Source organism: Camelina sativa, chromosome 2, assembly GCF_030686135.1.
Source record: "Camelina sativa cultivar CO46 ecotype springtype chromosome 2, ASM3068613v1".
Taxonomy (NCBI): Eukaryota; Viridiplantae; Streptophyta; class Magnoliopsida; order Brassicales; family Brassicaceae; genus Camelina; species Camelina sativa.
Window position 1 is genome coordinate 278,792 of NC_141881.1, and position 22,726 is coordinate 301,517.

A 22,726-nucleotide genomic window follows, 5' to 3' on the forward strand; every position below is an offset into this window, starting at 1 on the left:
TTGTACGTACTGTATGTTTATTAATTCACACAAGTAACGAAGAACTCCACAGAAAAACTTGCCCTCGAATATGAATTATCTTGTGTGATGTTGTTAAAGCTTGTATAAGGATGTCATAGGGGCAAACTCATTCCAAAAGAGAAGGTGATAAGAGCACATGTGAGAGGCACATGTGAAGAGTAAAGAGAAGCATGTGTGAAGTTTAGAGTATAAATAAGAATAGTCTAGGATTATGAACATTATTATCCTGTGTGATCTGATCAATTGTGTTGTTAGAGCTTATGTGCTCTGTTCTTAGGTGATAAGAGAGGAGAACTGTAACTCCAAGCTTATCAATTAGGGTTTGAGATTGTATTGTGGATTGTGAAGAGATAAGAGAGAAGAGATCTTACCTTCAAACTTATCAATTGGTGCGTCGTGACTGTGATCGAAGCAATCGCAGAAGATTGAAGATGGTGGTGGCGATCGGATCGATTATCACCGGTTCGGGAATTATCGGAGGCGGAGCAACAAGAAGCTTCATTAGCAGACGTATACGATCAACTTAGTGAGTTGCGAAACTCCGAAACTAAGATGGATTCAAGAATTCAATCGTTGGGTTCCCAGATGAGTTCAAAGATTGAGGATTTGGGCATCGACTTGAAGGTTCAACTAACCTTCCCTTCCCTTTTAAGCATTTTTTAGTTAACTTTTGTCGCCCATTGTAATAAACGCAATTAACAAAAAAAGAAGCTGTGATTTGCATATATGTTCTTTCAATTTTGTTTTAACATGACCTTAGAGTTGCATCGGGTTGTTTCAGGAAATCAAGTTCAACCAAGTCTATTGCGGAGGTGCATGGAGCAGTTCTTGGTTTGGTAGCTTCAGTTTTGTCTGTTCCTTATGACATGCCCAGGTAACATCTCTATGTCAGAAGTGTGTGGCGCAGAGCTTAAGCTTGAACTTGAACTTGAACGTCTTTAACTAATCTTAAGCTTTTGTAAATGTTTGATGCTGGTTGCCGGATCATGTGACATTTACTGGCTCGTTTCGCGGGTGAACCTACACCTATAAAATCGACTGTGACAAAAGCAGTGGCTGAGTTCCGACGAACACATGCGGACACATGGAACATCCAGAAAGACTCTTTCACCGAAGATCAGCTTGAGGTAATGAGTTTGAATTTACATTATTTTCCTTGATTTATAAATGCATAAAGAGGAAACTTTCTAGAAATATATTTCACTTACTATTAAACAAATTTAGCGAATGTGAGATTTAAAAACGTACAAGTAAAAAAGCTAACATTATACAATTATGTCACTAAACTAAAGCATACAGTTTCGTTGTCTATTTATTCCTGGTGATGAAATAATGTGTCTCCCTACAGTTGCAGATATTGGCCGATACATCTTCCTCTTCTTCGTACTTTGCTTGATTTGTGTCGGGAAATAGAGTGAGTTTCGTCACAAAGACAGTAATACTACTCTTGTTTAAGGAACCACATCTTTGTAACTCCCACCTTTTATTGATTTTTAGTTTTGTGCCCAATAGATTATAACAATAACAGGTAAGCTATAAAACCATGGTTTCGGTTTTTTATTTCACAATGAAAATCAGACAAGAGTTTTAAAGCACATATATGGGTGACATAGTCATCATTGTGGCATCGCAACTGCTTTGAAGTTTGAGTAAATTAAAGAGATTGCCATGAACAGTAAAAAAATTTCCCCGAAATGCCACAATCGCCGTTTCTTTCCTGGGATGCCACATCCCATATCCGAAAAGACCAATTTGTCCCGTAAGTTTACTTTCACACGCCCACACGCGAGTGTGATAGGAAACCCAGTCATTGGACTTATTATTCAAAAATTGTTCTTTACTGTATTTTATTTTTAAAAATATAACCGATGCAACCGATGGACAATACTATGTTCTCCTAAAATTGAAAAAAAAAATTAGAAAACTCCTCGGGGACCTGCAGCGCGTGGGTCTGGATTTTTTTTACTTTTTTTAATTAAACATATGTTTCCGTTTTCTTCCAGTCAAAATAGCTGAACAAATCCCACAACAATACCCGAAACATCTTTTACCTCGTTTTAAATTTTAAATCAAGATAGAGAACAATTATTTTCGATCAACTTTGCCAATAAATAATTGGTAACCTACTAAACAATTTATGTATAACAATTACTAATAACAAAAATAAACACTATTTTTGATCTTTTTATACTGTTTTTCATTGCTATTTATGACTATTTTGTGTCGTTTACCATTTTTTCTTCCCGCTAAATTTTGTTAAATCATTTTGTGTCTTATATGTGAGAGAACTATAAAAATTAGTTTAAAAATGTAGTATCTATAAATAGAACAAATATTCTAAATTTTGTAGATCAACAATTTGGTAAGCCTGGGATTCAATTCTCACATGAAGAAAGTTGCAGCTGTGATGGAAAACAGATACTGAGACATGTCTCTATGTTGCTGTGTAGTTGTGTTTTCTGGTCTTAGTAAAACAAACTGAACCAGCTTCTTCCGCCATGGTGCCTTGCTCCTGTTTGATGTTGATCCGAATCACTCAGGATTCTTTCAAACAACCCTAAAAATTATAAATTTAACCTTACATCCATCCATAAATCTAAATAAAAATTGCATGTTTTCTTAACTTTAAGTCTTTAACAACGCTGCCAACTTATTCTAATTTAATTATACGAAAAATCCGGTCGTCCCTTGCACACTACTTCTCTGAGTATCATCATTTCAAGTCAAAATGCGATTGTTTAGCACAAGAACAAATCTTCAATCTTTTATCATACCATTGTAACTTAAACAAAACTTGTAATCTTCTAAGTCACTAATAAGAAGCATTTATGTAGACATTATGAAAGATTTTGGTGTAGAACTAAAAAATAAATTAAGCAAAAAGAGTGCCCGGCCCGGAGGCACGACGTTTTTATATATTTTGAGAGTACTAGACTAGAAACATAGTATTTTTCCAATCTGTTTGTGACAATCAAATTTAACCCTGAGCTACTCTCTCAAATTAAGAGATCAATTGTAGTACTTAGGGATCGAATCCACAAGAACTCTAGATTCACACAATAGACTTATTACTCTTTTAATTATGCTAAATCAAAATATTAAATTTAAATAGCAATGCAAAAACAGAAAATAAAGGAGTTGTAAATCAATAGGAATAAACGCTAGGCTTAGGGAAATTCTCAGGAAATCATGGAAAATCAGATCAATTAATTAAATAAGCAGGATTCAACAATTAAGCACCGTTCTTGAACTCTAAACACAATTATAAAATAAATCAGTTCTCACTGCAAAAATTATCTAAATTTAAAACCAGAAAATCCAAATCTCTTTGCAAAATTCTAGGTAATAAATCAGCTTTAAAAACAAGTTTAGATTGTTCACAAAATTATTAAATCAAATCTCTTTGCAAGAAATAATTTTGCTCACCAAAGGTTTTATCAGGAAAATCAATTATATTCTCATATCAATTAATAATCCTAAGATCTAAATCCAGATGACTAATCAAAGATCTAGCATTGAGAACAACCTATGATGAAGAACAAGAAAGATAATGAATCCTAAATTAACAGATCTAACAATCCATGAAATCCCTAATGAGAAACTCTAAACCTAACAAGCAGATCTACTCAGACATAATCAATGAAACACCAAACATCTTCTGAATAAATTGCATTAAGAAAGAGATTAAAGAAGAAGTAAATGAGTTCTGAATCTTCTCTGAAGGAGTCTTGATTCTTCTCTCTAAAAGCTCTCTAAAATCTCACAGGGTTTTGCTCTCAAAAGTTGCAGGGAAAAATAAAGCTTTGGTCTAAACAATGACCATAAAAATCCTATTTATACTCCTAAACACGTCCAGGGACCAATGATGCAAATATGGAAAACTTTGGGGCAGATTTGTAAATCTTCAAAACTTGTGGGAAAATTTCCAATTTCGTATTTGGCCTAGCATCGATCGATGCTATCAATGTGTCGATAGATGCACTCTCTCAATTTCGTCTCCCAACTTTGTAACTCAGCCTCAATGCTTGATTAAGCTCCAAATCCTCCAATTTAGCTCCATAATGCTCCCATCCATGTTAAATCCTATAAAGACTCAAAAAGACTCTAAAAACACCAAAAGACTCTATAGATAAGACTTATATCATGGCTAAAAACACCTAAAAACCATGATATATCAACTCCCCCAGACTTAGCCTTTGCTTGCCCTCAAGCAAAACATAAACTTCATCTGTGAAAGAGGTTTGAAAACATAGAAACTCATTTTCTTTTCAAAGTAATGCCATGATCATCCAAACCTTAATCCACATGCTTAGCTGATAAATCCAAATCGAACCACCATGTACTTCTCCGTTGACTTTCATAGCATCCCAAATTCAAACCAAATTCCACTACTTCCTCCATTAAGCTTTCATCGGTGAGTCTCATCAATTTGATCAATGTCAAGAACCTTCTAGACTCATTCCCGTACAATACCATAACAAGCAAGACATATCTTTTACCACATGTGGTACTCTTTCTCTCCCCCAGACTTATTCTTTTTATTCTTCCTCAGAGCTTTGCTTTGTTTTTTTTTGTTTTCTTTCTTTTTTCTTTTCTCAAAGTTGTAGGCGAATAATGGGGTCATCGGTAATTTACCTACCCCTCGCTTCCAAGCTTTATATGATCATTTGACTTAAGAGTAGAATAATGAGGTCACAGGTAATTTACCTACCTCTCTAAACTGATCAAAATCATCTCATCTTTTATTCTTTTTTTTTAACAAAGCTCTCAGGAAAAATCTTTTAAACTTAAATAAGGGAGAGGAGTACCATTTTCTTTCTGAAGTCTTACTTGTCAGGTATGAACAAGGAGTCAAGCTCTATGAAAATCAATCTCCTTGATGAGGTAAAAAGAAAAGTACAGAAATTACCTCAAGCTTTTATGGATTCTGTTGGAAATTCGGATGTCTCTGGTTCACTGGTCAGCCATTGGATTTTTCATTAGTCGGATTTGTGAATTCAATCTGCAGCATAAATCAACCAAAGCAGTACACTAAAAAGAAAAGTCATAGTTCCCAACAAAATTTTGACTCAATAAAACCATTTTTTTTTTCTTTCTGAATCTCAAAAACAAAAACGTAGTTAGTAACTGCCTCCCCCAGACTTAAACAACACTGTCCCCAGTGCTATCAAGTATGAGATTGGCGAATAAAAATAAAAATAAAAAAATAATTCAAAAGAACAAGGAAAAAGAAAAACCTACCAGTGGGTTGTCTCCCACTAAGCGCTTGTTTTCAGTCATTAGCTTGACTGTGTCGGATCTCAGGCATCCGGTGGATCAGAACAGGGCAGTGAATGCTTCTGAGAGGATGTCCTCTTCATCCAAGGGGGTGTGTAGGCTTTAGCTGCATGAGGTTTGACAAGGATGTGAGGAGCAGGACCAGGACGGGACTGAGGGATGGGTGGCTTTCTTTTAAGTCCTGGAAAATCATCAACAGAAGAAACAAGCACACTGCGATAATCTCGCGGCTTGGTTAACTGCACAACAGTTTTTGTACCTTTGAAATTCTTATTGATGATAGGAGAAGGTTTGGGTAAAGAAGATGCATACCTTGGCCTTACCTGTGGCTTCTGAACTGTGGAATAGTGAGATTTCAGCTTTACAACTGGTCTAGGACTTGCAGCTAAGGATCCAACGCGAGAATCTGTGGTTGTGGACAAGTTCGAGCCGTCTCTGGAAGGAGTGTCGATCGATGCAACAGCTGCATCGATCGATGCTTGGTCTGCAACTCGTGTTTCTTCAACGTTTTTGCAGCTTTCCTCAGCAATTCGTGTTTCCATCACAAAAACGTCATCTACCAGCGGCTTGTCATGCATCAGAACCTCATCATGATCTCTAGTACTGATTAGATGATCTCCACTCCAATCTTCAAGCTTAGCAGCTTGTTTACTCACATCCTCTACAGGCTCCAACTCTTTGACATACCCAGCAGTAATGTCTTCTTGAAGCTCTATGATCAGATTGTCATCAGAAACAACCTCCACAGAAAATGTCTGACCATCAATAGTGGGAACCCTTCTCAGCTTGTCCATCTCAAAGTTCATGACCAAATCTTCTACATTCAGAGATATGTGTCCCTTCTTCACATCAATGATGGCACCAGCTGAAGCCAAGAAAGAGCGTCCTAAAATGAGAGGATCATTAGGCTCTTGGTCATATTTCAGTACCACAAAGTCAGTGAGAATCATGCAATCTCCAATCCTGATCGGAATATCCTCTAAGACACCTTCAGGAATCCTTCTAGATCGATCAGCTAAGATAAGAGAGATCTTAGTTGGCTTAAAATCCGTCATCCCAAGTCTCACAGCAACAGAATGTGGCATCAAGTTGATACTAGAGCCAAGATCACATAGAGAATGAGGAAACCTTCCTGTGGAGATAGAGCAATCTAACACAAAACTTCCAGGATCTGGTAACTTCTCTGCAATTCTACTCTGAATTACTGCACTTACTTCCTTAGAGACAACCACCTCCTGCTTCTTATCCTTCTTCCTCTGTAGAGGCTGCTTCAACAGAATTGAACTGACATCCTTTGTAAGCAGTGCTCCTTCCTCATGACTCAAACCATTGGTGACCATTCTCTTCACATATCTCTTAATACTAGGAGAAAACTTGACAGAATCAATCAAAGGCATCTCAATCATTACCTTATCCATCATAGCTTTGCATCTAGCTTCCTCAAGCTCCTGCTTAGACCTCCTAGGCTTAGGAAAAAGAACCTTAGGCTTGTAGGCTTGTTGTGAATCGGATGGTTGAACTGGAACAGAAACCGTAGCTGTCTGTGGGGGGTGTCGATCGATGCTGACATTGCGTCGATCGACACTTGGTGATGATTGCATCGATCGATGCTCTTGTGTAGTGTCGATCGATGCTGGACCGACTGTCGTATCTTCATCTTCTTCCTTCACCAAAATCGCATTACAAGCATGGTGGGGGTTCTCAGTTCTTCTATTAAGAAGTTCCTCTTGTCTTTTAACAGACCCAACAGTCTGAATCACTTGATTCTCCAGCTTCTTGACATGAGTATTTAATGCATCAAACTTCCCAGTCAGCTCAGTGTATACAGAATCAATCTTCCCATTGAAGTCCACCGTTAACTTCTGTTGACCTTCCAAAATCTGGCCAATCATTGATTCCATCTTGCTCTCTGAACTGGGTGGAGGGAGGGGTTGGTAAGATGAAGAACCATAGTTCCTTGTGAAGTTGCTGCTTGGATTTCCTGTGAAGGAATTCTTCTGACCAAATCTCTGATTTTGATATCCAGCTCCATACACATAGTTGACATCTTCTTCTCTAGTCTCTGGCTTTGGCTCAAAATTCTCAACATCTTCAGCAAAATGGACAGACTTCTTTCCCACAAGAAGATTATGCACTGTATCCAACTTAGCATTCACTGCAGCAAACTGATTTGAACCATTGCCTTCATGTGCTCTTTTCCGCTCTAAGTCTGCATTCTTGGTACTGTTGCTTGATGCTAACCTTTCAATCAACTTCTCAGCATCATCTGGGTACCTTGTCTTGAAGTTCCCATCACTAGCAGCATCCAAAGCCATCTGATACCTCCAGTCAATCCCGCTAAAGAAGATACTGATCAATTGCACCTCTGAAAATCCATGATGTGGACAGTCCCTCTGGTATGCTTTGAATCTTACCCAAGCAGCTTTGTAAGATTCAGTTGGTCCTTGTCTAAAGGTGGAGAGCTTGATCCTCAGCTCATCAGACATGGCATCATCATAGAAGTAGTTCAAGAATGCCACCTTGATGTCATGCCAGGTTGTCAGAGATCCTGGTTTGAGCTGCCTTAGCCAATGAGAAGCTTCCCCAGCAAGAGAGTAGGGGAAAAGCTTGCAGTAGAGGTAGTCTTCAGTGACTCCATTAGCCTTGATGCTAGTAACAATGTCCTCAAAGTGTTCAATGTGATCTAGAGGCTTCTCATTTGGCAGGTTCTGGAATGGCCTTTGTCCAACAAGAGCGAAGTAGGCAGGCTTCAGCTCAAAGTCATTCCTTGGGAATGGAGGAGGGACAATTGCGGAACGGTTCTCATAGAACAAGTCTGGTCTGTTGAAGTCCGCAAGAGTCTTGACAAGCTCTCCATTGTTCTCCCGTCTAGGCTGAACAATCTGCTGGTCATTGCCACCCAAATCTGCACCATTCGCACCGGCTCCGGCATTGCGTCGACCGATGCCAGCATTGCATCGATCGATGCCGTCCTGGTTGCGTCGATCGATGCCGCGCGTCGATCGACGCCATCTGCATTCTCATCGGCCACGACGAGTTCTTCCTGAATAACCCGTCCTTCAGCATCAAGTTTCTGGCCTTGCTCGTTGTACACATTACCCTCTTGATCCTTCAAAACCCCAGCCTCATCAGGTCTCAATATGATTATATTGGCCATCTTCGCTGATTTGGCTGCTTTGGTGTTTTCACGCTCTAGTTGTCCTAACTCTTGGTTTGTAAGCTTAATAACTGGACCAGTAGGATTTTTCCTGGTGCTAGGCTTAGGCATGAACCTGAAACACACAAGAGAAAAGAAACAAAAGCGTGTGAGTAAAACAGAAAAAGAAAAATTTAGACAAAATCAAAGATTTAAATCTAATGGTGAATCAAAAGAGTCCCCGGCAACGGCGCCAAAATTTGATATGCTCAAATTTAACCCTGAGCTACTCTCTCAAATTAAGAGATCAATTGTAGTACTTAGGGATCGAATCCACAAGAACTCTAGATTCACACAATAGACTTATTACTCTTTTAATTATGCTAAATCAAAATATTAAATTTAAATAGCAATGCAAAAACAGAAAATAAAGGAGTTGTAAATCAATAGGAATAAACGCTAGGCTTAGGGAAATTCTCAGGAAATCATGGAAAATCAGATCAATTAATTAAATAAGCAGGATTCAACAATTAAGCACTGTTCTTGAACTCTAAACACAATTATAAAATAAATCAGTTCTCACTGCAAATATTATCTAAATTTAAAACCAGAAAATCCAAATCTCTTTGCAAAATTCTAGGTAATAAATCAGCTTTAAAAACAAGTTTAGATTGTTCACAAAATTATTAAATCAAATCTCTTTGCAAGAAATAATTTTGCTCACCAAAGGTTTTATCAGGAAAATCAATTATATTCTCATATCAATTAATAATCCTAAGATCTAAATCCAGATGACTAATCAAAGATCTAGCATTGAGAACAACCTATGATGAAGAACAAGAAAGATAATGAATCCTAAATTAACAGATCTAACAATCCATGAAATCCCTAATGAGAAACCCTAAACCTAACAAGCAGATCTACTCAGACATAATCAATGAAACACCAAACATCTTCTGAATAAATTGCATTAAGAAAGAGATTAAAGAAGAAGTAAAGGAGTTCTGAATCTTCTCTGAAGGAGTCTTGATTCTTCTCTCTAAAAGCTCTCTAAAATCTCACAGGGTTTTGCTCTCAAAAGTTGCAGGGAAAAATAAAGCTTTGGTCTAAACAATGACCATAAAAATCCTATTTATACTCCTAAACACATCCAGGGACCAATGATGCAAATATGGAAAACTTTGGGGCAGATTTGTAAATCTTCAAAACTTGTGGGAAAACTTCCAATTTCGTATTTGGCCTAGCATTGATCGATGCTATCAATGTGTCGATCGATGCACTCTCTCAATTTCGTCTCCCAACTTTGTAACTCAGCCTCAATACTTGATTAAGCTCCAAATCCTCCAATTTAGCTCCATTATGTTCCCATCCATGTTAAATCCTATAAAGACTCAAAAAGACTCTAAAAACACCAAAAGACTCTATAGATAAGACTTATATCATGGCTAAAAACACCTAAAAACCATGATATATCAGATGTCATAGGTGTTTGTTTGTACGTATTTTTAATGGATTCAACTTGCCCTCGAATTTGAATTTCTTGTGTGATGTTGATAATTACGCTTAATCAGTAGTCAATTTCAGTTGAATCCATAACATGGGGAATCATCGTGAACTAAAGTAGTCACCCAAAATCACATTCGTAATTACATACTATATAGTACTATATAGTAGTACCATCAAGAAGAATCTTTCTTCAACATGCGACATCGTGTAGCAATCTTCCTGAAGTCATCCAAGCTTAGCTGAAACCCAAAAATTAAAGAAGATCACACACAATGCAGATGGAGGATTAATATATCTAAGAAACATTAATAAATTAAAAGAAGTTCACACTGCCAGCCAACCTTTCCGTCTTTATCCATGTCAAAGCAACGAATCATGGCTTGTAATTCCTCGTCCGTCCAAGTGAAATCATGCACCGTGGCCATATTCGCCACATCTCTCAGAGTAATGAACCCTTTTCCCGCTTCTGCAATTACAAAAAAACGATGATCCAATACACAGCCAGAGAGAGAGAGAGAGAGAGAGAGAGAGAGAGAGAGAGAGTCTCAAAGATATAAGAAAAGATAGCAGCAATGGCACAAGAATGAATAGAAACTAGAAAGATTGGGAGATAAATTCTATATTACCATCAAACTGACAGAAGTAAACGACCAATTCATCATCCGTCATCTGCATCTTGCTCATAAATTCCTAATTAAAGGGACACCACCACAGAACAGAACGAAACAGTCTTAATCATCACTAGTACTTGAGAGAGAGAGAGAGAGAGAGAGAGTAATAATAATATATTGATGTAAGAAAACAAACCGCAGGTTGATGCTTCTTGTTCGTCTTCCAAGTAGAAGCTGATGATGAGTCTTCATTGGTAGGAACAGAGTTCTGTAGAGAAAGCGCTATTGCCTGCATTTGGGATTGGATTGGAGGAAGTCAAATTAGAACCAAAAGAAAGAAAGATGTGGATGTTAAATGAAGCAAAAGTCCAAGCAATAATAAGACCTTGTCAAAGTCATCATCAGTGTCGTCGTCTCCAGTGGGATTCAAATTCTTGTTAGATAATAAGACGCTTCTCTTGGTCTTTGATGGGGACGGGGAGGCCTTATTGTTCTTTTTAATAAATCCCCCAAAAGTCAACAACAATTAAACAAACATCACCAAACAAGAAAGAGCCATAAACATACAACAACCATCCACTAAATCTTTTTTTTTTTTTTTTACCTTTCTTTTACCCAAAAACTCCTCGTCTTCGTCTTCGTCTTCGTCATCGTCGTCGTCGTCATCATCATCGTCGAGGGGTCTATAATCATCGTCTTCTTCAGGATTAGTAGCTCTACGTTTTCTGGAATTAGGAGGAGGAGATGAAAGAGCCTTGGCGGATTTAAAGATGCCGAGAGCTTCCAATCTGGCATTGTTCTCAGCGATCCTTGAGAGCCTCTTCTTCTCGTACTCCGATATCGTCCCCTTTGGTTCGCCGGACTCTCCGCTACTGCTCGCCATTGATTCTCTCTTCTCTTCTAGTTTCTAGGGTTGGTTGATTTTGCCGCCTTGAAAGTAGTCTCAGTCTCTCTCCCTCCCTCTCGTCTGATTTATTGGGCTTCAACTGTGTGCCCATATTGTTAATATTGAAGCCCAATTAAATGGCATGGCCTCTCACTAAACATTCTAATAAAATAATTCTTAAAACTAAACCCAATATCCACTTTCACTTGTCCTTTTGCATTCAACTATTATTTTTTACTATCATATTTTTCTTGTGTATGTATGTATGTGTGCTCATATTTTTCTTCAATTTTTTAATATTTTGCTTTGTTTCTTATAGATTATTTTTTTTTCAATGGATTTTTTTCTCATTTTTTCGTAATTCTGGCGATTTGAAAACAAATAAATACAACAAGATCAATATTTATATATACAGTATATGTATCTAAACGATAATTTTTTGGTAATTTGACAAAACCTATAGCTTATGTAATATGTATGATACAAAAGAAGAAAGTTTCCACCTTTCCACCTTATATATATATATATGCTAGATTCGGACCCGCACATACGTGCGGGGTTGATTTCAAAACTATGTTTGCTTTATAATATATTACATATATACAGAGCCGTCGCTAACTTTTTGCGGGACACAATCAAATTAAAAAAAATGGGCTGAATATTGAGCTACTGGCGATTCGAACTCGTGAAGAGTGAGACTTCACTAACACTCCTAACGCCACTAAACTAAAGAAACATTTGGAAAAATAGGGCCGAATTTTGTATATAATATAAACGGCCGCAAGCTGATGCTTCATTGGCTTGACCTATGGGCCGGCTCTGCATATATATGAAGTTATGTTTGTAAATGTATCTTTTTTTTGAAATGTTAGACACATTCAATATCCATATTCTACCAATTTTGATTTGTTTTTAATTCGGTTTAGACAAAAGAATGATCGGATTCGTTTCTGTTATTAACAAAGATAATCACATTAAAAATTTAGTAAGAGAAATATGGTATGTTATTTTGGGACAGTAAATACGTCACGCCCATTATATGTTAAGTTTATTTAAATATTTGATATTGTATATTTTAGTCCAACAAATAAGAAATATGTAAGAGATTCAAAAATGCACGTACGTGCCTAGATACGGACCCGCACGTATGTGAGGTGTTGTTTTCATAAGTAATATTTGATTTCTTGTAACATATACAGAGTTGTGCCAAGAAGAAAACTTTATTTACTGAATTCTGTTCAGAAAAGAGGAGAAAGAGATATATATATTTCTTTGTTTACCCTAAATATTTATTAATTTTTTTTAAAACCTTAATTGTTGAAGTAATTGTTTTCTAATTACTTAATTAAGCCTATCAAAGCCCATTATTTGTTTCGTATTTATCAATATTATTAACACATTATTTTAGCATAACCATTAAGTCTCATAGAAACATAACTCTATTAGGACTAAAGTCTAAATAATATATGCTCCTAATATTTTCTCCAAAATTTGATGCCCTAAGTGAATGTTTCTTTTTTCCTAACTATGGCACGGTTTTGAACATATAGTTATGTTGTTGTTAATAGAAATGGTTATGGAAACTTCTTAAATACAATCTTCATAAATATTGGGTATGAAATTGTTGATATACAATAAGTTTATTTCAAATAGTTTAATATGTGTGGATGGATGCACTTGCTCTTTAATACGATTACATGTTTTCCCATTTAAAAGTCTAAATACAATAAAATCAATCACAAGTAGTAAAGTCTTCACGTCACAACTAAACTCTCTTAATTGTACTATTCTCTGGTAAAATGGTTTTGTACTTGTTTCTTGCGTGATCCAATATTCTCCTTGACTAAAACCCTGCATAAACACACCCTAATTATTAGCTAATTTAAATACCAAACAATAAAACTCTTAATGTGTTTAATTCCCGAGTCCAAAATATCAAACCAAAGTTTGCCATCTTCAAAAACAAAACACACAAATTAATGATACATTAAAAATAACCTTTAGTACAATTAATTCAAACCATAATTGATGAAATTTTAGTATAAATTTGAAATTATACTATTATTCGTTATGTATTTTAACTAAATATAATATTTTTATAAAAATAGATTTTAGACAAAATTAGAATTTAGTAGCTCTATTATTTAAGAACATTAAAATATTTTCATAAGTTTTAAAACAATAATTTTCGGATATATATTACCTATAATTTATATATATTCTTTTTAATCAGTTTGAAATCAATATAAAAGAGCATATTCCTTTTATAGTTGTTTCATTAGTCATTTTCTTATTATTAATTATTGTTTCATTTTCATAAAAAATATGATTAAATTTTAAAACAAATTTGAAAATCTAACCTTTAAACAAAATAAAAAAGCCATAATGAGGTAGTCATGCTTCATGCCATCTAGCTGGATTACTCGATTTGAGGATCTATGTTCTATCAACTGTTCTTCCTTCTCTTATCCATATCCTGATTAGTATTTAATAAGAACTCGATATTTAAGCTTTTTCAATCAAAGGGTGTGTCATGAAAAATAAAGATCAAACTTTAACATAATATAAAATCCACATAGTACCATTGGTTTGAAGAAACAGTGACACACAAGGTGGAGAAACAACTATTTCTATGTTCTATTCAAACACTGAAATCAAGAATATAAATCTCAAATTAGATCTTCAATTAGCAAAAAGAACAAAAAAATTATGTGCTATTAAAATTGAAAAACGAAAAAATATATTCTAGGCTTAAACAAAAAATTTCGTTATATATAAGAAAATGGTATAGAAAAAGTTCAATATCTGTTTATGATTTTTCATTTATTATTAAGATATTGTTTGCCAAATATATTGCTTAATTTTCCTAATTGTTCGTTGATAGTTTCCACAAAATTCGCCATCATATCGCCTATATTTTGTTTGAATATTTGTTTCATAACTCAAAATAATTAATTACTTCAATTATCTTCAATTAATTCACACCATAATCGATGAAATTTTATTATAGATTTTAATTTATACTATTAATCGTTATTTATTTTAATTAAATATAATATTTTTGCAAAAATAGATTTTAGACAAAATTTAAATTTAGTAGCTCTGTTATTTAAGAACATTAAAAAACTTTCATAAGTTTTAAAATAATAATTTTTGGATATATATATATATTACCTATAATTTAAATATTTTCCTCTTATTAATCAGTTTGAAATCAATATAAAAGAGCATACTCCTTTTTTAGGTTTTACATTTTTTTTCTTATTATTAATTATTGTTTTATTTTCATAAAAAATATTGTTATGTTTTTAAAGAAATTTGAAATCTAATGTTTTCTATTTCCATTTTTGATAATTCTATATTTACTTTCTTTAATTAATCACGTCATTTATAATATCAAATTAGGTTTGACCAATTCAATTCCTTATATAATAAATTGTTGTTTCCAGAAATATATATAGATATATTACCAGGTTAAATATGTTTACATATATATAATTCCGAATTTAAGTGTCCGATTTTTATGGTAATAAATTTAATTTTCATAAATATTAGGTAATTGTTATTATTAGACTGTGATTTGTTTGGAAACCGATTTAGAACCCATCTTAATTGTACCCGAGTTTTTAGAGTTATATCTTTTAATTTTGGTTCTGCTAATACCACTAATATCAATCTGTTTGGCTCCTATTAAATATCAATCTGTTTGGATACATGATTTATACATATCCTTATTTTGTTTTCAGTGGCATTTCATGTAATAATCTCTTAATCTATGTCTACTTATTAAAAATGCTTCCCTTTTAATAGTATAGATATATCACATGAAGGAGACGGCGAAATAAAGAGAAAAGAGCGCAATGCCCCAATGGTGTGTGTGAAACTTGTCATTGCTACATAATGCCCTACACCAACTTTCTCCTTTTTTCCTTTTTTTTAATAGTATATATACTCTATATTTTTTTTTCTATTTTTTCAAACGTATCCATATGTATAATTCTAAAAAAAGAATTGTGGGGATGGAAATACCGCGTTGTTTATAAGCTGACTTGACTTGTAAATGGATAAAGCAAGAAACCAAACAAAAAGAAAGCCAAAAAAAAAAAGAGAAACACAAAAGATTAAAGATAAGAATCAAGTTTGTTTACAAAACATGTAACTGATCATGATTTTCAAGTATATATGATGACTTTGGTTTGTAAACATATGTAGCTTAATATGGCAGCTAGCAGTGAATTAAGTTTATACGTCTAACTATATATGAAGACAAGCATGCATATAGAGATGGAAATAAACATATGTACGTAATTTTCTTCTGTATATTTGATCTAACATATTGATAAATGACTCCTTTGTTTAAGTTGAATCTTTAAATATTTGTGTAGAGTTTGCTCATTCAAATAACTAGCCTAACAAAAATATATACATATAATTACTTAGCTTGTAAAGTGAGAGGTTGAGGAGAAGATATGGTGGGCAAGCTTGGCATCTACAAAAGGTGAGATAGAGATTGAAAGAGAGTAAAAATTGAATCAAAAGCTTTGTCTCATTTTATTTTTATATGTATTTTAACAATAAATAAACACATGTAAGAAAAAGAATTTTGCAATATTAATAAAAACGCAGTTTTAACTTTTGTTATGCACACAAAAACACACCCATCAAATTCGGAGACCCTCGCTCCCCACCTTACCATGTAACTTTTATAGTGGGTCAGAATTATATAACTATATTTTACGTACAACCTTTTTATAAGTTACTCATTTTGTATTAAAAAAATGTAAATTATACTCATTTTGTAAGTTACATAAATATGAATGTACATACGTTTATTATTTATATTTGCAAACTATTAATTCCTCTAACTATCCTAAAACTATGGTGGTTGTTTTGGTACAGAACTTTGAGTTTCATCATCAGGTATCTCCTTTTCGACATAATCAAGAAAGTGAGTGCTATTGGAAAATAATAAATCTTGTACTATTAGAAAAAAAAAAAACAAAAGATCGTAATCAAGGAGGATATATATGGTTGAGTTGTTTTCCGATAACTTGATGACGCTTAAGTTAAAGTGTTTGAAAAGTTTGCAAGAGAAAAGACAACCACATAAGATGATATGCGGTTGGTTCTTAACACATACTGTAAATAGGTTATAAACTGATCTTACTTTAATTTGGACTCGGATTAGATTTCACTCCTCTTATAATCTAGTATCTAATTAAGATGATATTTATATGTCTTACTTCAATCTCGGTTTGCTACCAAGTCAACAACTTGTACGACGGATCGGATAGGTTGTCCATTTGTCGTTTTTCTGCATAAACCACATTGGAACATGCTTTGACGTACGCGATTCGTTTTATAGTTTTGCTATATGGAGTATATAATACAGCAAATGTGTATGTTAAGTTGTAGTGATGATCTCCCTCCTATATATACAACTTTTGAATAGGGTCGAGGATGCATGATACGATCCCATCATCCGGTGGCTTTCCTTGTATCGTATTGCTGCCAACGTTTAGAAATTAATTGTTGGAAGTATATTATTCAGATATATATATGTATCGCATAACACTGCAATATTCGTACTTTCGTAGTGCTTGTGATTTTGGACTTTATCGCAATGATAACTGATTATAAAATATTTTTAACAAAACAGTGGGAAGATGGAAGACAGATGTTAGTTAAAAAGTCTGATTAGAAAATCTCCCTAGCTCCTAGGAGAGTCTTCTTGGAGACAAAAGTACCTTAAAAGAAAACTTATAACTCGATTAATTGAAAGGACAAAAGAGACACAAAAAGCTGCGTATTTTATCATCATTTTACTTTTTATAAGCAATGAATTGTTATTCATTCTTGATAATAATATCATCTCATACATATCGTAAAACATAAACACATCGAACAAAGAAAAAAAGGAAGACAAAGGTTGATAACTTTTTAATTTGTAAATTGTATCCCCCTTCCATATCAAGAAGATGCTTCGATGCGTCTTGTGCCTAGGGTTGTAAATTGGTCTGACCATAACCAAATGGGCATGTCCATTTGGACACATACCATTTATGGTTTATTTACGGTCAATGCCCAAATACACCCACACTCAAATCTGTCCAAACCAAATTGGACCATGACCAATTGGTTTGTCCATTGGTTAAAATACACTCATATTCATAATTTACTAAAGGTTCATAAATTCATAATTATAAAGGTTCATAAACTCATAATTATAAAGGTTCATAAACTCATAATTGGTCTGACCGATCAAGACTCATAATTTACTAAAAGTTCATAAAACAAAGAGATTCGCTGAAGCTCCATAGTTATAGTCTTATAGACTTATAGACTTATAGGCTGAGGAGCCAAAGAAGAGCAATCACTGGCTTTTTCTTCCCTCCATCTGATCTCCCCCTCATCTCCAATCACTAATACCAAGAGATTCTACGAAAACAAACATAAGATCCTGATCAATGACATTAACAAATCAACATTTTATAAAGACAGTATCGACAAGTTATAAGAATTAGTAAGTACTAAGTACCTTCTAAGTAACTCTGATCTTCTTTCTTACACCTTCTCCTTCCTCCCCTTCTTGTTCTCTTTCTTCTCCTTCTTCTTCTTTTTCTTCTTCTTTATCTTCCACAAAAGACTCGGTTCCACCTATCAAATGAAAACATAACCATCACTTCATTCATAGATAACAAAACAAAATCAAGTTATAAGAGCTAGTATACTTACTAATTTCCTCAAAACCTCTTAACCAGTTTCTTGCACAGATAAGTGCTTGCACATTGGATGGAAGTAGACGGTTCCTGTACTTGTTTAGAACTCGACTTCCCACACTAAATGATGACTCGGAAGAAACTGTTGTTATAGGAATACAAAGTACATCACTTGCCATGCGAGACAACTCTTTAAAACGTGCTGCATTATCTTTCCAATACTTTAAGACATCCAAACTCTGAAACGCAACCATATCCAAAGCTGGTTCATCCAAGTACATATCTAGAGCCGATTTTCCTGTTCCAGCTTTTTGAGAAACAAATGCATAAAAGTCCTACATAATATGACAAAGAACAGAATAAGAATAGAGATAACTGATAACATAATATATTAATATGAAAAAGAACTACACTTATAAATCGATATAACTACACTTACACCATATCCAGATGGTAGGCGATCCTCCATAACTTGTGAAGTATTGAGGAGATGAGGAGATCACGAGAAGCAGAGCCGCAGAGGAGAAAGTGAGATGGAGGAGTTGAAAAGCCAGAGATGGAATCGAGATGAACAAATCGAAATCGCCTGAGAGGCTGAGAAAGTGAGAGAGAAAGACGAGAAAGAGAGAAGCTGCGAAATGAAAAAAAAAAAGTTTCCCCCAAATTGAAAAAACCCTAATTTTTTAGGGTTATTGGACAGCCCACGTCCGAATTAGTTTGGACCATATATCAATGGGCTAAATTGGTTTTAGGCCCATTTGACCGTTTTAAATTTGGTAATGACCAAAACCAGTTCAAATTAATTTGGACTGGACAGCCCATGGTTTTAGAGACCAATTGACATCTCTACTTGTGCCATCTAAAAAATTATACACAAATTATAATTTTTTAATATTAATTGGTCAAATCATTACAAAATAATTGTTTTAGGCTTTTAGCCATATAGGCGGATTCACATGATTAGAATAAAATTTAACTTGACAATCAGAGTAATTTTTTGGAAATATATATGCTATGTATGTGCCATCTAAAAAATTATACACAAAATATTAATTTTTTAGTCTTGAGTTTTATTTTGTTGTCATAAATCAGAAATCATAAATCATAAATTTTGAAGTGTAAATATTTGCTACACGTCGTCTGGACCAGTCAACGTTTGTACTGACTGCCCCAATCTCATCATCAATGGACAATGGTTATCGCTTAGCATTTTGATCAGTCTACGAAACGTGATGATGCCTACGTGCGTCGGCGGCGCGTCTTAGTGGAGCTGAACGCGCGTAACCATGGCCTTGTTGGTGGTGTTCTTCCACGTTGGCATAAATGTTAAGAGGATCTCTACACTTTAGTTGACAAAAAACTGACCGTCGATCTCGTTGATCATCTCTCACAGGGAAACGACACATACGTTTCTGCCGTACACGTGTAGAATGACCGATCACGACCGTTCTTCTGCTTCAGGACACGGCTTATCTGTCAAACTAACTGTTCAATCAACTGTGTCTTCTGACTCCAACCAACGTTTATTACACAAGAGACAATAACTTACGGCTCGTTGTCGCGTTTCACTACCAAACACTACAATAGTTTTCGTCTTTCTCAATTTAAGCAACTCTTGAGATTTTTCTAAAACGGATTTTTTTTTTTTTTTTATTGTTTAGGAGATTGATTATTTGTTTCTAATAATAATCCAAAAAAGTATGTATCTCGTTTGTTTTTTTTTTCCGAAATATTTCTGTAGAGAAAATGCAATTAATGTGTAAAGCGAATAGCCGCATTATGTAAGTAATGCGTATGGACCATTTACAAGAGAAAAAGCAAACCTTTGTTTCGTGGGAGGAAAAAAAAGTTAGGAACGGCGCACACAAAATTGTAAAAATGTAGTATAGCATAGTGGACGAAAATAAAATAACACAAGACCCATGTGACATCATGGAGACATTTATGTGTGTTGTTTATAAGAATGAATTTTAAAAAAAATAATACTAAAATAGACCCTCGCAAAGACACAAACCACAACAAACTCTAAGCATTATATAATCATATAAATCACAAATAATAATGAGCAGTAGCTTTCTGCCTCGCATCAAAATCATCACCCATTCATAAATTTTTTTAATTAAACTAGAAACATAAAAATTTGAGCTAAACAACAAGCACCACAATGAATAATCAATTAGTACTAGTATAATAAGGGTTGAATAATCAATCAACACAACTAATTAACTCACAAAATTTTATGATATATATTTTTGTGAATCTTAAATTAAAATACTCATCGCACTGATCAAAATAAAATGGAAAAACTAAAAATATGTCATTTAGGTATAATCAATTGGATGATTTAAAAATAAAAGAAAAAAATAAAAATGTTTTGATAATTGAATCTGCGGCGGAGTCAGGAGGAGCGACACCTCCAGGCTGAAACTCCGACGAGTTCTGTCCTTTGCCAACAAAGGAGAAGAGAGTTATGTTTCTTCTCGACGTGAAAGCCTCTCACCGGCGTCCGTTGAACCAAACACTCCGCCTGAGACTCCGTGAAGTTACTGTGCGTCACCGGCGAGAACCCCATCTGCAAAAACATAGCTTGCCACGTCATCATCGGCCTTTCTATCGGACGGCTACGATCCATCACCAGCTTCTCTATCTCCGGCTGTATCAGAAACCTCTCGATCTTCTGCATTGCGTCGAGGTTTGCGTTGACGGCGTCGAGGGATTCGAGGAGGGCGGCGTGTGAGTGCAGCGACTGCGCGAGCTGCTGCGGGAAGGGCAGATCCGTCCTCTCGCATCCTCTGTCGGAGCAGACGATGATCGTCGGAGATAAATGCTTCACGAAACGGAGGACCAAAGGCAGTTGCGAGAAGGACGCGGGGGAGATATTAACGGCGACGGCTTCTTTCTCCTCCGACTCGTTAGGCCACGAGATAGAGCCGAGGAGGTCTAAGCTGAGAACTTGGATGTCAAGTGAGATGTTGATCTCAGAGGCGAAGTGCTTGAGATTGTCCTGAGTGAAACCAAGTTCGAGCTGGTCGTGGTTCGCCGGAGAAGCGAAGACGGTGATCTTGAGGGAGAGGGGAGCGGCGTTGTCGCGGAGAACGAGCTCCTGCATGAGGGAGGCCCATTGGCCACCGTAGCCGATGTCGAAGTCGACGATGTGGAGGCGATGGAAGCCGTGAAAGGACTCGAGGAGGGCTTGGTTGGAGGTGAAGTTTGCGAACTGGAGAACGGGAGAGATCTCGGAGAAAGATTTGTAAGCGGCGATCTTGAAGATGAGGGAGTAAGGGTTTAGGGTTTGGGAGACGTTGTGGAGGAGATTGTTTAGAGCTTCTTTGAAGTAAAAAGCTGCTCTTTCCAATGGCTTCCCGACTGGGGAAGAGAGCTGTTGATTGAGCCGCGCCAATATCCCCTGAGCTAGGCACGTGTCGCCGCCGCCGCTCTCTATCACCTCTGCTGCCTTGACCAGCTGCTCCGTTATCCCCATGGGGCCAGGGTTGAGCCGCTTCGCCGGTGGATGCCCGTAGTAGATGGCCGACGGATTCTGTGTGTAGTGAGTCTGGCTTTGGTTGATGAGAAGGCTGGGAACAGAGTGGTGGTCTAAAGCGAATCCGGTGGTGTCGACGACTCCGAATCCAGGTGATGCGTAATCGGAGTCGTGAAAGGTGGGAGATGTCTGGAGAATGCTGTTGAGTTCAAGGGAGGGATCTGTGGAATCTCCCATGATGAGTCTGAGAATGCTCTGTTCCTGGTCATGAGGCACTTGCTCCCAATCACCCAACACAACCTGTCCGCAATGCTCATCGGTGGTGGCGACGCCGCCGCCTCCGACGGCGCTGTTACCGCCGTGAGAGGAAGACACCGTGGAGGAGGAGGTAGGGCTAATCAGGGCGTCAAGAACAGAGTTAGGCTCCGCTGTGGGAACTTCCTCTCCTCCAACTATGGTTTTGCGGCGGCTCAAAAGCGGCGACGGTGGTTGGAAGAAGGAGGAGGAAGAAGAAGAGAAAGAAGAGAAATAAGAAATCCCCTTCCCTTGAAACTCTTCAAAGGGTAAGAGCATTGCAGACTTACTCTCAATGCCTTCTTCTTCTTCGTCTTCTTCTTTCTTCTTCGTTGTGGTGTGGTATATTTTGGATGCGTGCAAGATATTAAAGTGGCAAAGTGCGCTAGCTGCTTCTCTCTCTCTCTCTCTCTCTCTCTTTCTTTTCCGTTTCTTATTTTGCCTTTGGCAAACTATTTAACAATTTATGAGCTTCTCTTACACAAATGATGGATGTGTTATTAATCTTTGCTTTCTAATCTAACATGTCTTCTGTTCCAACCCTACTCTCACATTTCGCGCGTGTCTTGCAATCCCCTTTCAGTGACAAATTGTTGTGGTAGCTAGATAGATAAGTTGAATATACAATGTTATATGATAACATTCATCTGGAACAGAGAGGAGTTCGACTATTTTTATTTTATTTTGACTATTGTTGTTCGCTAAATTTAACATTTTTTTTAAGTTGGCCCTATAAACATTGTTTTGATGAGTTTAATTTTGATCGTCGGGTTACAATCATGTGCATAAAAGGAC

The 22,726-nt window shown here is 35.9% G+C and overlaps 3 protein-coding genes and 1 long non-coding RNA gene across 6 annotated transcripts; 1 reads left to right on the forward strand and 3 right to left on the reverse strand.

Moving 5' to 3' along the window:
* The first annotated feature begins 242 nt into the window (after positions 1–242).
* LOC104711591 (uncharacterized) lies at positions 243–1,579 on the forward strand. Its single transcript, XR_755356.3, has 3 exons — positions 243–645; positions 803–1,148; positions 1,376–1,579. It is a non-coding gene; the product is annotated as an uncharacterized LOC104711591 (long non-coding RNA).
* Positions 1,580–8,302: 6,723 nt separating this feature from the next.
* On the reverse strand, positions 8,303–11,518 carry LOC104711598 (uncharacterized). Of its 3 annotated transcripts, none has more exons than XM_010428312.3 (7): positions 11,156–11,518; positions 10,937–11,044; positions 10,748–10,840; positions 10,567–10,630; positions 10,282–10,406; positions 10,112–10,179; positions 8,303–8,570 (listed from the first exon to the last, which is right to left on the reverse strand). In XM_010428312.3, the coding sequence occupies exons 1-6, from the start codon at positions 11,432–11,434 to the stop codon at positions 10,114–10,116; spliced, it is 735 nt and encodes a 244-aa protein (XP_010426614.1). In that variant the 5' UTR covers positions 11,435–11,518; the 3' UTR covers positions 8,303–8,570; positions 10,112–10,113. The 3 variants fall into 3 exon arrangements, with proteins under 3 accessions (XP_010426614.1, XP_010426604.1, XP_010426598.1); XM_010428302.3 differs by lacking the exon at positions 8,303–8,570 and adding an exon at positions 9,389–9,815; XM_010428296.3 differs by lacking the exon at positions 8,303–8,570 and having other exon boundaries at positions 9,965–10,179; positions 11,156–11,517.
* A 6,548-nt stretch (positions 11,519–18,066) lies between these two features.
* On the reverse strand, positions 18,067–18,625 carry LOC147948036 (zinc finger BED domain-containing protein DAYSLEEPER-like). The gene is made up of 3 exons (XM_087488242.1): positions 18,596–18,625; positions 18,196–18,491; positions 18,067–18,094 (listed from the first exon to the last, which is right to left on the reverse strand). The coding sequence occupies exons 1-3, from the start codon at positions 18,623–18,625 to the stop codon at positions 18,067–18,069; spliced, it is 354 nt and encodes a 117-aa protein (XP_087344368.1).
* Positions 18,626–20,378: 1,753 nt separating this feature from the next.
* On the reverse strand, positions 20,379–22,628 carry LOC104711614 (scarecrow-like protein 6). Its single transcript, XM_087478785.1, has one exon. It carries the CDS (start codon positions 22,208–22,210, stop codon positions 20,555–20,557), a length of 1,656 nt encoding a protein of 551 aa, XP_087334911.1. The 5' UTR covers positions 22,211–22,628; the 3' UTR covers positions 20,379–20,554.
* Positions 22,629–22,726: the final 98 nt, after the last annotated feature.